The 14,012-nt window shown below is 34.3% G+C and overlaps 1 protein-coding gene across 1 annotated transcript in view; it reads right to left on the bottom strand.

Moving 5' to 3' along the window:
• Positions 1–14,012, bottom strand: part of SOAT1 (sterol O-acyltransferase 1) — a 69,447-nt gene that overhangs the window by 38,604 nt on the left and 16,831 nt on the right. The window contains exon 3 of the mRNA XM_031936959.1: positions 945–1,003. Coding sequence (XP_031792819.1) covers positions 945–1,003 — 59 coding nt within the window. The remainder of the gene's footprint in view (positions 1–944; positions 1,004–14,012) is intronic.

The raw sequence follows: 14,012 nt of genomic DNA, 5'->3' as shown, positions 1-14,012 counted from the left end.
GAGATCCCAGGGGACCCCTAAACTATCAATGAGGGGAGAAAATAGTGACATCTGTTAGCTCTGTCACCCATTACTTAGTTATAGGATATAGATCGAAAAGTGAGAGGCTTATTCACAGCACAGACCTTACCTAAGGAAAAAAGGCCAAAGTGATATAATAAAAACGACCATACTACTTAAATTAATTTACCTATTTGGTGCCATAGCAATCAAATTACCAAGAAATTACTTTATAGAGTTAGAAAAACCAATATCAAAATTCACCTGGAGGAATAAAAAGTCAAGAATATCAAAGGAATGAAGTGGGAAAGAAGGGGAAAACAATAGGACCACCCCTTTCTTCTCTAATCTATTAGTTGGATAGTCAACAATGGTATGTAACTTAGAGAAAAGAGTCTCAAATAGGAGAGAATGACATGGAAAATAACAGAATATGAGATTAAGACCGAAAGACTTGGTTTCAAATCTCACTCAGATATTAACTAGCTGTGTGATCTCAGGAAAGCCACTTTCTATATACATCAATTTCCTCCCATATAAGATGAGGGTGTTAGACTCCATGGCCTCTAAGGTTCCTTCTAGCTCTAAATCCACAATACTATCAAAGAATCTTCCAAACAACACAAAGAATAAAACAAAAAAAAGATTTTAAAAGCCCAACTGTGGATATCCATTATACTTTACTAAACATTTCCAAAAAGTATAAAGAGGTGACTTGGGTGGGAAGGAGAAGAAAAAAAAAAGAAATTTTGTCTTGTTTAAGTCATTGTAGAAGGCAAAAGTAACATTAGAAAAACAATTTAGCAAATTTCCTTTAAGCACATCTTTAGAAATTTCTAATCCAACTTCATACTTTGATCCTCAAATCCCATAACTTCAGATAGAGTCATTTTTGTACTGAAGTTGTTATATTATGGTTTGAGGGGAAGCCAGAGGTTACTTACTTCTGCCTCTGCTGTCAACAGAATCTTCCTTTTCAGGCATTGTTCACTGTCAAATTGACCTAAAAAGGAAAAATTCAAGACTTTATTAAAAAAAAAAAAAAAAAAAAAAAACTTACTTTTTTCTAATTAACATGTAAAACCAAATTTTAATATTCATTTTTATGTTTGTGTCCCAAATTCTCTCCCTCCCTTGTCTCAAGAATGCAAGCAACTTAATATAGGTTATACGTATGTACATTCATGCAAAATATATTTTATATTAGTCACCCTGTGAAAGAAAACAGATTTCTTCCCCTCAATAAAAACACCAAGAAAAATAAAATTTTAAAACAGCATGCTTCAATTTGTACTTTAAGGTCTAATAGTCTTAGATTCCTGTATTGCTAAGAATAGCTTTGTCATTCACAGTTGATCATCCTTACAATACTGCTGTTAACTATGTATTATGTTCTTTTGGTTCTGTTAACTTCTTTGTGTCAGTTTACATGTCTTCCCAGGTTTTTCTGAAAACATCCTGCTCATCATTTGTTTTAAGACTAATTTATTTTTATAGCTTTTAATTTTTCCAAATACATGCAAAGATAGTTTAACATTCACCTTTTCAAAACCTGGTGTTCTAAATTTTTTTTTTCTCCCTCATTCCCCCCACCTCCTTCCATAGACAGCAAGCAATCCAATATAAGTTAAATATGTGCAATTCTTCTAAACATTTCCAAATTCATCATGCTGCACAAGAAAAATCAGATCAAAAGGTGAAAGAAAAAAATGCTCATCACTTCTTATTGCACAATAGTATCTGTCACAATCATATACTACAACCTGTTCAACTATTTCCCATTTGAAAGGCATTCCCCCAAAATTTCCAATTCTTTGTCTCCACAAGAAGAGGTATTTTACAATTTTTTGTACATATAGGGTCCTTTCCCCTACTTTTCTGGAACCCTTTGAGATACAGACCATTAGTGATATTGCTGAGTTAAAGGGTACTTACAATTTTATAACTCTTTGAGCATAGTTCCAAATTGTTTTCCAGAATAGCCGATTAATACACCAATAGTGTATTAGTGTCTCAATTTTCCCATCCCTCCCAACATCGGCTAATATCTGATACTTCAGAGCTGTTTTAAAATCTAAGACTAGAATGATTTTTAATTATCTGTCATATCTAGAAGAATTAAAAATATTATCTATGAAAGTGCTTTGAAAAGGGGGGCTATAAAAACAAGATTATTACTGTTCCTTATTTGAATCTTAAAGTAGAAAACACAATTGCATAAAGATTTAAACATCACACTTTTTTTAAAAGAAGGACAGTAATTTTACAGCAAGTAGTATGAATTGCAGATTTTTAGACTAATGGAAATGGCCTTGGGACTTCAAGAAGTAGATTTAACTGTCAAGCTGATAACAGAACTTCCTGAAGCATTTCTTACCCCTCCTCCCCAAAAAACATGACAAACCAAATAAACTTGGTTCAGTGACTCCTGAGCAGCAAAGTCCTCTTGGTCTATTAGACTCCATTGTCAGTATTTCAATCTAACTTTTTAGTTGAACACTTTATTGCTTCTAATAATGATATATTATATTCCCTATTTCCAATGGATATAGAAATAGAAATTATCCAATAAATTGGTCTGGAAAGGGAAAGAAATAGAATGTTACTTGAGCAGTACATTTTCAAGCCATTCATAAATGCATAGATAGATGGGCAGAGGCTACTGTTTTTATAGAAAAAGTTGCATTTTACAAAATGTTGTTGTACTCCCCATGCAGTACCCCTCACCTGCTTTCCTTCTCTTCCAGGCCCTACTCCTCAATTCCCCTGTATATCAAAACCCAGATCCCCCATCTTTCCCATTTCTGCTCTTTCTGTATGGGGTTGTAGACCTTTTGTTCCCCTTGTATTTGTATTTCTAGCATTCAGCAGGATTCCAGCCACATGGCAGGTGAATAGTTAATACTTAAATAGTAAATAAGTCTCTAAATCCAATGTTTCACTCACTATGGTTGTCACAAATATGATTTAAAAAAGAAAGTGTGTTCCTTGAACTGATTCAGCTATTCAGATAAGTGCTTTAATATTTTGTTTAGACTTAAAAAAAATCCCCTCTCCCTCTCTCCCTCCCCCCCACCCTTCTCTCTCTCTCTCTCTCTCTCTCTCTCTCACACACACACACACGCACACGCACACGCACACAAAAGTGATGCCAGGCTGGTCACCCTCCATCTGGAAGCAAAAAGTTTTAGAAAAACAACAATTATACAACTTTACCCCAAGAGAATTTTAACCTAAAAATCAAAATGGCTATGTTCTGAATGTTGGTTAAAAAGATATTAAAGACACAAGTGTGAAATAAAAATATAACCAAAATAAAAAGCTTTTTTTTTTCACCTTGGAAAAAAAAAACTAATACGATTCAGGGGAAAAATGTTTTCTTTCCAGCTATATGAATTTCTTGTAAGCATATAAAATTAAACAGAAATGTCCAGAGATAACACCCAATATTTTTTTTTTTATTTTCAAAATATAGTATGGGTAATTTTTCAACACTGACCCTTACAATTGTGTTCCAAATTTTCCCCTCCTTCCCCCCACAATCCATCCCCTAGATGGCAAGTAATGCAATATATGTCAAACATGTTAAGATCCAATATATGTATACACATTTGAACAATAATCTTGCTGCATAAGAAAAATCAGATCAAAAAGGGAAAAAAAATGAGAAAGAAAAACAAAATGCAAGCAAACAACAACAAAGAGAGTGAAAATATTATGTTGTAGTCCACACTCTGGGTATAGATGACTTTTCATCACAAGATCATTGGAACTGGTCTGAATCATCTCATTGTCATCTAACACTTTAAAAAACTATGTACATGCTTAACTCATAAATCAGCCCAAGGCTTCAAAACATAGTCGACCATGAAAACAGTGATAAGCCAGTTGGAAGGTTGTATCATCTTTGATCTCAGTGCCTGAGAACATAAGCATTTAATTTGTTATTTTCTAACTAAAATATAATGCGCTACCATAATACATAATTTTTAAATAAGGACATTTAAGACCTTCAGTAAGCCTCTTCTTATTTATCTAATTTTTAAAAAATTTAGATTTTAAGCCCCCTATATTACCAATGGAATAGTTCTCTGCACTAAAAATGTGATACTGCTGGAGAAGGCAGTGTTCTGAATGTCAATTTTTTAGATAACTGAAGCTTTCTTTCCCTTGAACGATTTAAAAATTTTCTAATAGAAATATTTCCTGATACAAAATGTTATTTAATGTCATTTAAATTTATTAACTTTACATTATTATTAACTATTTGGCTAAACATGCACACATTTTCATATTCTCTCTCTGCAGAAATTTAAGCATTTTTTTTCCCCTTTAAAGCCTTTTATTTTCAGAACATATGTATGGATAATTTTTCAACATTAGTCCAATTTAAGCTCTTCTAAATGATCTTTCTTATTCTTTCTTATCTGCTCTCAAATGAGCTGGCTCCAACAGAATACACATCTTTTCTATCCAGCACTCCAAATCATCTATCATTCAGCAAGTCTGAAGTAACCAAAGTTAGAACTGAAAGTTACCAAGATAAAAACAAATAGTAAAGATTATTTAAATCATTAAATTTTAATTTTATAGAAATACTAAATTAACATGCTATGGGTTGTAAGTTCTACCCCCTTCCACCAGAATTAACAAGAATAAAATGGTGTTCCACATGGTCAAGGATGCCAGAAATCTGACCATTGGATAAAATGAGGTGTATTACCATAATACAAAATATTTCGTAATTTAAAAGAAGCTTATGAAATCATTTGGCCTAGCTTCATTTCTTTCCATTGGATAACATTACTATTTTCATTTTTAGGGTAAGAATTTTTAAAAATAAATTTATATACACATATTATATAATTTCACACTTAACACACATAAATAGAGGTATTTAAGGATTATATATATATGAAGTCATATTTCTTTACTACTTGGATTATAATATGCCCCAGGAACAATCAATTTCTCCAAAATATAACCACATGATATAAAAGAAAAACAAAAAACATTCTGCCCTCTTAACCTGTGCCATAACAAGAGATCAGTGTAACATATGAAATACAGTCACGGAATTTTACAGCCAGAAAAGACCTAACCAATAATCTAGTTTAATGTTCCTCATTTTACAGAGGAGTGGTCAAGAACATAAAAGTTCAGAGCCCAAGGCCACATACCCTATTAAGAAAGACAAGGCAAATAACTCATGCCAATTAAATGTAGTGCTTTGGAAAGGGAGGGGAGGGGAAGAGAGAAGAAAGGCAAGAGAAAAAATTTTGCCCATAGGTACTTAAAGGAGTTCCTCTTTCAATAATAAGAAAAGCTAGCATTTGCAATGCACTTTGAAGTGTGGGGAGAGATTTATAATTGTCTCATTTTATCCCAACAACCCAGGGAGGTAGGTGCAATTATTAATCCCATTTTACAGAAGAAGAAACTGACGCAGATGTGGCTAAATAAAGTGCCCAGGATGACACAGCTAGTAACTGGGGCCCGATCTTTATTCGTCTTAACTGGGTTCAACACACTATCACTGTGCCACCTAGCTGGGAAAATAAATCTAAACAGATTAAAGAACAACACACATTTTTCAAGTTAAGGCTTTGGAATCACAATCTTTACCTTTCAAATTCCTCTTCTACTTAACTTTATATCTTATAACCACACACCAACAAAAACACAAATTGTCCTATTTTAGATTCTTTGCATTTTAAGCCCTTCCACACTATTCCAAATCTAATCTCATCCATCACTACTCTATGTCTACCAACAATATGTAGATATCCATGTAGAATACTAAACTTCAACCCTTTTCAATGAAATGTAGACCCCACAAATATAGAAAAAGTCTACATTGAGGTTTTGCCATTCCCAAAACAGTTTTCAAGTTTCAGTAAACAAGTTTATCATGCCATAGCTATTAGCTTGCCAGCTATTAAACCCCACTAAAGTACAAAAAAAAAAAAAAAAAAAAAAAAGACCTTTCCACTGATGTTTTGCACCTGCCTGTCCCTCTTGATTGCATCAGAATCCTTCCAATTGTATTGTCCCTGACACCTGTGTAATCCAGGTTTCTCGTAGTTGTAGAATGCCTTCCCTCCTGAGAAAATCCCTATACCAATGGGGTTCCCTATGATGATTACAATTAGACCTGTGCTTGTCATTAAAGGTATTTCTTCCTGATCTAATCATATTCAAGAGTAGTTTCTCCATAATTTCAGAAAACTAGTTCTCATCTTCTGATCTTTCTCTATAAAGCACTGTTGATCTATCTCCCAATAAGCTGAAAGGATTGAATTTGTAATCCTGTTCTTAGTATCATCACAAAATGAGGTTTTGACATGTACATGATATTCTGACATGACCCCTGTGGAAAAATGTCTGATAGAGATATAAATCATGTGACCATGGTAGAAGAGCATCACCTCTACTAATCAACTTCTCCAAGAAGCAGTCATCCAAAATCTGTCTCCATACTTTTATGACACAGACATGGTACTGATATCTAAACCAGGTAGGTTGAAAACAGAGAAAGAAAATTATAGACCAATCTCCCTAATGAATATTGATGCTAAAATCTTAAATAAGATATTAGCAAAAAGACTACAGAAAATCATTCCCAGGATAATACACCATGATCAAGTAGGATTTCTACCAGGAATGCAGGGCTGGTTCAATATTAGGAAAACTATCAGTATAATTAGCCATATTAATAACTAAATTAACAAAAAACATATAATCATCTCAATAAATGCAGAAAAAGCATTTGATAAAATCCAACATCTATTCCTATAGTCCTCTCTTGTTTAAAAAAATTTAAATTAAATGAAATTTAAATTGAATTTTTAAAAATTTAAACTTTTAAATGTTTTTAAAAGATGTAGTATTTATACTTGCAAGAATTACTGAATTATTAAAGCTTAAATCCCCACTAAAGGACACATTATATATTAGTACAATATCTCATAAATATATAACATAATTTATAAAAATATAGCTATCCTGGGTATTTTCTCAAACTTTTTTTTTAAAGGATGGTTTGCACAACCAATCTGTTCTGGAGATTACTATTCTAGATGTCATTGAGCTAATTAACACTGACTACTCTCCTAAACACTATTCCAATTTTTTGAATGATTTTTCTAAAAATGCATGTATATATGTATGTGTATGTATATACACACACATACACCCAGAGTAAGTGTTTAATAAATGCTTATTCTCATCTCTACCCTCCCTTTTGAGAAATGAAATTATAACTATGGTAAAACAAGAAAATATTAGATGTTCTGTTGTCTGTGGGAGAAATGTGGAAGAGGTAAAATAATAGAAAAGAAAAATGAGTTCAGAGATTCTTTTTTTCCCAACTAGTCTGTAGAACAGTCTCATGACATCATTACCCAAATTTACTTCCATTGATGTTCACCCAAACTGATATTCTTTATCATGCCTTTTATCCCTCCCTAGATTTCCTTATATACCATTCTACTCTCTTCACCCACATCAGCCTCCTTTGATTAGGCTAATTTCTTTTGTACAAAGTATATCTTTCCAGATCTAAAATTCAATCATGTTTTCATCACATCAACTATCAGCAATATCCGTGAAATAAAATTTACATCTATCCTGAAGAGATTTACACTATCTACACAAAAGCAAATAAATGTTATTAGAATAAGTCAGCACATAAGGTTGTGGGTATTCATTTAGGCAAGAATCGATAGTTCTACTATTTAGATAGAAGGTTTTTGGACAAAATGTTTTATAATTCAAAAGTTTTTTAAAATATTTCTCCAATTACATGTAAAAATAATTTAACATTTAAAAAAATTTAAGTTCCTAATTCTCTCCTTTCTTCCTCAACCCCTCCTTGAGAAGGCAAGCAATTTGAAATAAGTTTTACATGTGCAGCCATGCAAAACATTTTCATTAGTCATGTTATAAAAGAAAACAACGCCCCCCCAAAAAAAGAAAAATAAGAAATAATAAGCTTTGATCTACATTCAGATTCCCCCTGTTCTTTCTCTGGAAGTGGACAGCATTTTTCATCACGAGTCCTTTGGAATTGTTTTGTATCACTGTATTGCTGTGAATATAGCTAAATCATTTACAATTGAGCATTGTACAATACTGATGTTATTGTATATAATGCCAATTCTGATGAATACTATGGTCTAACTTTATTCTGCCTCAGTTCATCTAAGTTGCAGGTTCTGAAAGCACACAGCATTCCCTCACTAGGTAAGATAGCTTCCTATACCCAACTGAGTTCATTATTACCTCTGAACCAATTCTGACGAGTGAAGTTTAAGCATTCTCTGCTAACCAAACCTCCATCTGCCCCACTGTAAAAGCTCTTTTTTTGGAATGAGATAATTTACCCCATTCTACCCAAAGGAACCCTCTTTCTCATCTTTCCCAATCCCTTTTTGTGGATGCCATCCTGCCATAGTCAACTTACACCTATGTCCTTTATCTGTACTCCTAACTTCCCTACTAATGACAAAGTTCTTAAGAGTTAGAGTTATCATCTTCCTAGGTAAGAGTGTAAACAGTTTCACCTTGTGGATTACAATTTCTCTTTTCTGGTTACCTTTTTAGGTTTCTTTTGAGTTTTTATTTTAAAGTCAAATGTTCTCTTCAGCTCTAGCCTTTTCTTCAAGAATGATTAAAAGCTTTCTGTTTCATTGAATGTCTATCCTTTTCCTCTGAAGGATTATACTCAATTTTGCTGGGTACCCTAGCTCCCTCCCCCCTCTTCCCACCCCAATATCACATTCCAAGCCCTTTAATCCTTTCATGAAGATACTAATTCTTGTGTTACCCTGACTGTGGTTTTTGATACGTGACTTGTTTTTCCCAGATACTTGCAATATTTCTCCTTGACTTGAGAGTGCTGAAACTTAGCTGTAACATTACTGGGAGTTTTCATTTTGGGATCTCTTTCAGGTGGTGATGAGTGGATTCTTTCAATTTTACTCCCAGTTCTAGGACATCAGAGCATTTTTTCTTGACAATTTCTTAAAAGGTGGTGTCTTGAGGTTTTTTTTCCCTCTTGATCATGGTTTTCATATAATCCAATAACTCCTAAATGATCTCTCCTCAATCTGTTTTCCAATTGTCCTATTTCATACTTTTTCCCCCCCTATTTTTCCATGTTTGGTTTCATTTTATTATTTCTTGATGTCTCACAGAGCTTCCACATGTACAATTTCAATTTTTAAATAATTATTTTATACCTTCTTTTCCATTTTGGCCAATTCTACTTTTTAAGGAGTTCTTTCCTTCACCAAATTTTTGTACCTCTTTTCCCATTTGGCCAATTTAACTTCTTTTTAGGAGTTTTCTTCAGTACTTTTTTTTGTTCCTTTTTATCATTTGGCCTATTCGATTGTTTTGTGTTTTCAGTTTTTTTAATTAAACAAAATGTAAAATAAACAAAACATTGTCATGAATCTAGCAGACATCAGGGAGGATTCAAAATATGTAACAATAAATTTCCATTCCAAGAAAACATATAATAATAGAAGAGATTATATTCATGAGTGTCTATTTTTTCTTTGCTTCCTTGTAGGTTATTTTTTTGTTCTCTGCTGTACACTTTCTACTTTATTCTTCTTTCCCCTGTCATCCCCCCCCACATTCCCCAAGCAGGCTACAGTTAAGCACAGATATATTTATATGTACACATTTTTGCATATGTATGTATATACATAAATACACATATGCATACATCTATACATACCCTACATAGGCAGATATACACATATACTGAGATGCATTTATGTATATACACATACACATAACGTTTACCCATATACAAACAAGCATCTAAAACATTCTTAATATGGTTGACACATAATGTACATTGAATCTTTACATTTGACTTGTCCAAGATCAATGATTACTAGTCCTACCTTTTTTCCCTAATAAATGCTACTCCTCATCCTTGTAATATTTATGTAATTCTGTTAACTCCTCTACTATAATTCTGCTCCTTAACTTGCCTTACTATTACTCATTCTTACCCCTGCTGCCCCGCCCCTGAGTCCCTCCCTTATCTTTCTTTCCCTACTCTCTTATATCATTCCCATTAATCCACACATCTTGTCCCACTATCATAACTCTACATGCTCTTTTATATCCTAGTTCATCCTTTATCACTTGACTATTAACTAATCCATACAGCTTGTCCCACTGCCATAACACATCCTTCTACATCCCACTTTATCCTATTCTTTTCGCTCTTATTTCTTGATTTGGAAGTTACACCCTTTATGATATGAATACCAGTGTTCCCCAAGGTAAGGAGGTTTTCAGAACTATCAGCCCTCCTCCCTGGCTAATACTGCTGTGTCAGTTCTTCCTCCACACCTCATTTGTATAACATAATTACTATTTTTACCGTTACCTATCACACAGTTTTGCTTTTTGGACTCTTATTTCTAAAATATAATGGTTCTTTGGGAGCAGGTTTCTTGGGGAGGTTCTCTGGAGGCAGCCTTCATTTCAGTTCCAATCAATAATCACTTCAAAAGCAGCCAAGGATTAAAGTACAGTCTTTTATTGTCTCTTCCAAAATAGCCTCGTTAGTTTTCTTAGAGGCCCATCTCCTTCCTTGGTTCCAGGAATTCTTGCAGCTTGTCTTTTAGCTCTTCCAGCTTCTGCCTATAGCTCAACTCCGACTCCTGGCTTCTCAATCTCCTCCACTGACTTCTCACTTCTCAATCTCTTCAAGTCTCTTGACTGAAGCTCTAATAGTTGCTTACACAAGATCTCTTAAAGGTGTGAACCCAAAGGTTGACTCCTCCTCTGAGAGAGTGGGACTGTGGATTTCTAACTTGTGAATCTCCCAAACTTGCGAACTCTAATGAGTGAGCTCTAATATGTGAACCAATTACATAAGCATTGTTTCTATCAACTCTAATAAGTTAATAACACTTTGTAAGGATTCTAACATCAACCCAATTTTTCTTTTGAGCTCTCCAATTATTGGTGCCAATCTTAAACATACAACATATATTTCTATGCATAAAATAAACAGTTTGTCCATGTAGTGTTCCTTGAAATTAATCTTTTATATGGGCTCTTATATGTTAAATGTTCTATTAAGTTCAGGCTTAGTTGAAACAAAGTCCTGAAAATCAGGAAGTTCGTTGAATGTCCCTTTTTTTCCATTTTATATTATGGATAATTTTGCTAGATATGATATATTTGGCTATAGATCTAATTCTTTGATTGCTGGTATATATTATTCTAGGACCCAGCTTACCTGAATAGGGATTGTTTCTTTTAATTATATTTTCTCTTTAATCTTTGAAATTTGGCAAAAATATTTTTAAGTGTTTTCCACAGAGAATCTGTTTGAAGTGGTGATTGGTGGAGCTTCTACTTTCTCCTTGTATTCTATCATTCCAGATCAAAAAAAAACTTTTTTTTATTATTTCTTGCATTATTATGTCAAGGTTTTTTTTTTGTCACATCTTTCATGTTGTTCAATTATTCTTATATTTTTTTCTTCTTGATCTGTTCTCTAGAGTTGTTGTCTTTTAATACAATGTTTCACATTCTGTTCTATTTTTTCATTCTTTACATTTTATTTCTTGGTTTCTTATAGTTTCACTAGCTCCCCCTTGCCCAATTCTAATTTTCAAAGAATTATTTTCTTCTTCAAGAATCTTTGAAAACTTCTTTAAAACTCTTTTAGACTACTTTAAGACCTTTGGTTGGTTAACATTTTTTCATTTTCTTGTTTTTTGTTTTTTAGTTTTTCTTCCATTTCTCTCACTTTTAAAATTCTTTTCTGAGTTCTATAAATTCTTTCTGGGAAGAGAGCCATATAATGTTACTCTTTGAGGTAAAAGAGGCTTTTTTTTTAACTTTACTGTGCTCTGAAGATGAACCTAGGTTTTCTTTATTCTTACAGTAAGCATCTATGGTTATATTTCTGTTTTTATTTTTTCAATAACTATTAGTATAAACACCTCTAATTTGGTTTGGGTTTGGGGGATGGTGCTTCATTTCAACTCTCTGTTCTGACCAGGAACCCCAAAACAAAATGCTCCACCCTCCTGGCAAGCAGCCAGCAGCATCCCTGGCCCATTACTTCTGTATTCACAGGGGCTGGTTTTTTCTCATCCAGGGCCACATCTTTGCAACTACCCTGGATCTTGGTGTTTCTAATTAGCAGAGGTTCCTTCAGACTTCCTGCACTCAGAGCCCTGATTCCTCATGCTGTTGGGAAGGTGAAAGTTTCTGTGGTTCCCAGAACCCATCTTGTCCAGGGTTCCTCCCTTACTGTTTCCCAGGGGCTAGCCTGGAGGTTTAAAACCAAACTTGGGGTCTTCAGCTTCGGGTAGTCCCCGCAGTCCCACTGTTCTATTGCAGGTCTTTTTTGTTTTTCACCAGTCTATATTCACCTTGAGGTGAAAACTTAATCTATTTGTGGGGGGATATCTGGAGAGCTTGAAATTTTCTGATCTACTCCATCATCTTCTCAAAATCCTCTTGCTATTCTATTTTAAGGTGTGGTTTTTTTTTCCCACTATTTTTTGTGCCTTCCTTTACCAAAATGTTGATTCTTTTTTCATGATTTTCTTTCATCATGGTCATTTATTTTTCCAATTTTTACTCTCTTACTTGATTTTTAAACTCTTTTTTTGAGTACTTCCAGAAATTCTTGTTGGGCTTGTGTGCCGTTCACATTTTTTCCTTGAGGCTTTGAATGTCATTATTTTGACTTGGTTGTCTACTGTTTTGATCCTTCCTGTTACCATAGGAATTTTCCATGGCCAGGTTCTTTTTTTGTTTGCTCATTTTCTTGCCTGTTTCTTCAATTGTAACTTTATGCTAAAATTTGATTCTGTTTCAGGAGTGGAAGAGCCTATCCCAGGTTTTTTGTGACATTGTTTTCAGAGCTAGTTCTAGGTAGGAGTCTTTCAGTTTTCAATTCTTCTAAGGCAGCTCATCTAAGAAGGGTACGTGTAGTCACTGCTCTCCTGGGCTGTGCTCTAGTCTATGAGGAACCTCAAGCATTTTCCCCTGGCACTGGAGCCAGGGGTCCCTCTTCCCCCTTCAATGTTAGCTCTGGTGCGTTAGTGCTCCCACTTGCTCTGAGACTGAGACTGATGAGGACTGCAACCTGGATCCATTTATGAGCAATGCAACTGTCCTGTTCCCAGTGCCAGCAAAGGATCGCATGGAATAGTCTTCTGACCAGTTACATGACTTTCTTGCCATGTCTGGGCTAAGAAATTGCTCCAGAAGTTGCTGCTGCTGATTCAGCCATCCCCAAGACCTGCCAGCTAGCTAGATGAGGAAACTGAAGCCTAAGGAGAGTCAATGACCGAGCTGAAGGTCACTCAGGCAGCAAAGACAAGAGAGATAGATGGACTATAAGCCCAGAAATTCAAGCCTATTTAGCCTCACACCACTGTCTCACCCCATCTGTAGGGGCTTCCTAATTTATACTCCAAATGCTATAACAAATGCCAAGGTGAGTCAGAACGAACAAAAGAAAAGCTTGTCAATGAGGACTAAAAAATTCTTTTAAGAAAAGATCATAAAGAGGGGATTAAACCATTTAAAAATCTCTAATCAAGTACGGCGAAATCTAAAGAAAACAATTCTACAATTGATTTAAACTTTGAAACCTTTCAGCATAAAGTATAATTAGCCTCTTCCAAAAGAAGCCATTTCAAGGAGATAACTCCTTAAGAGAATGTTTTTGACTACAGCAATAATCACTTCAGGGAGTGGTGGCAAACAAGTTTAAGACCAGCACAACACAAAAAAGTCCACAGAAAGGATCATACTTCCCATAGTTTTTCTAAGCAAATACAGTTTAAAAAGTTCTACTGAAATTTACTTTTATGAGTTATAAAGCCCACAAAGTAGGGCATAAACATTTAACTCTTGGCCAAACATTGAAAGAAAAATAGCTTTACTGGAGAGGAGGGAGGAGAGCAGGGAGGTAAAGCCAAGATGAAGTAAAAGAGAAATAGCTTGAT

This window comes from Sarcophilus harrisii, chromosome 4 (genome assembly GCF_902635505.1).
Source record: "Sarcophilus harrisii chromosome 4, mSarHar1.11, whole genome shotgun sequence".
Taxonomy (NCBI): Eukaryota; Metazoa; Chordata; class Mammalia; order Dasyuromorphia; family Dasyuridae; genus Sarcophilus; species Sarcophilus harrisii.
The sequence above is the reverse complement of the archived record's forward strand: the minus strand, read 5'-3'. Positions and strand labels throughout refer to the sequence as shown.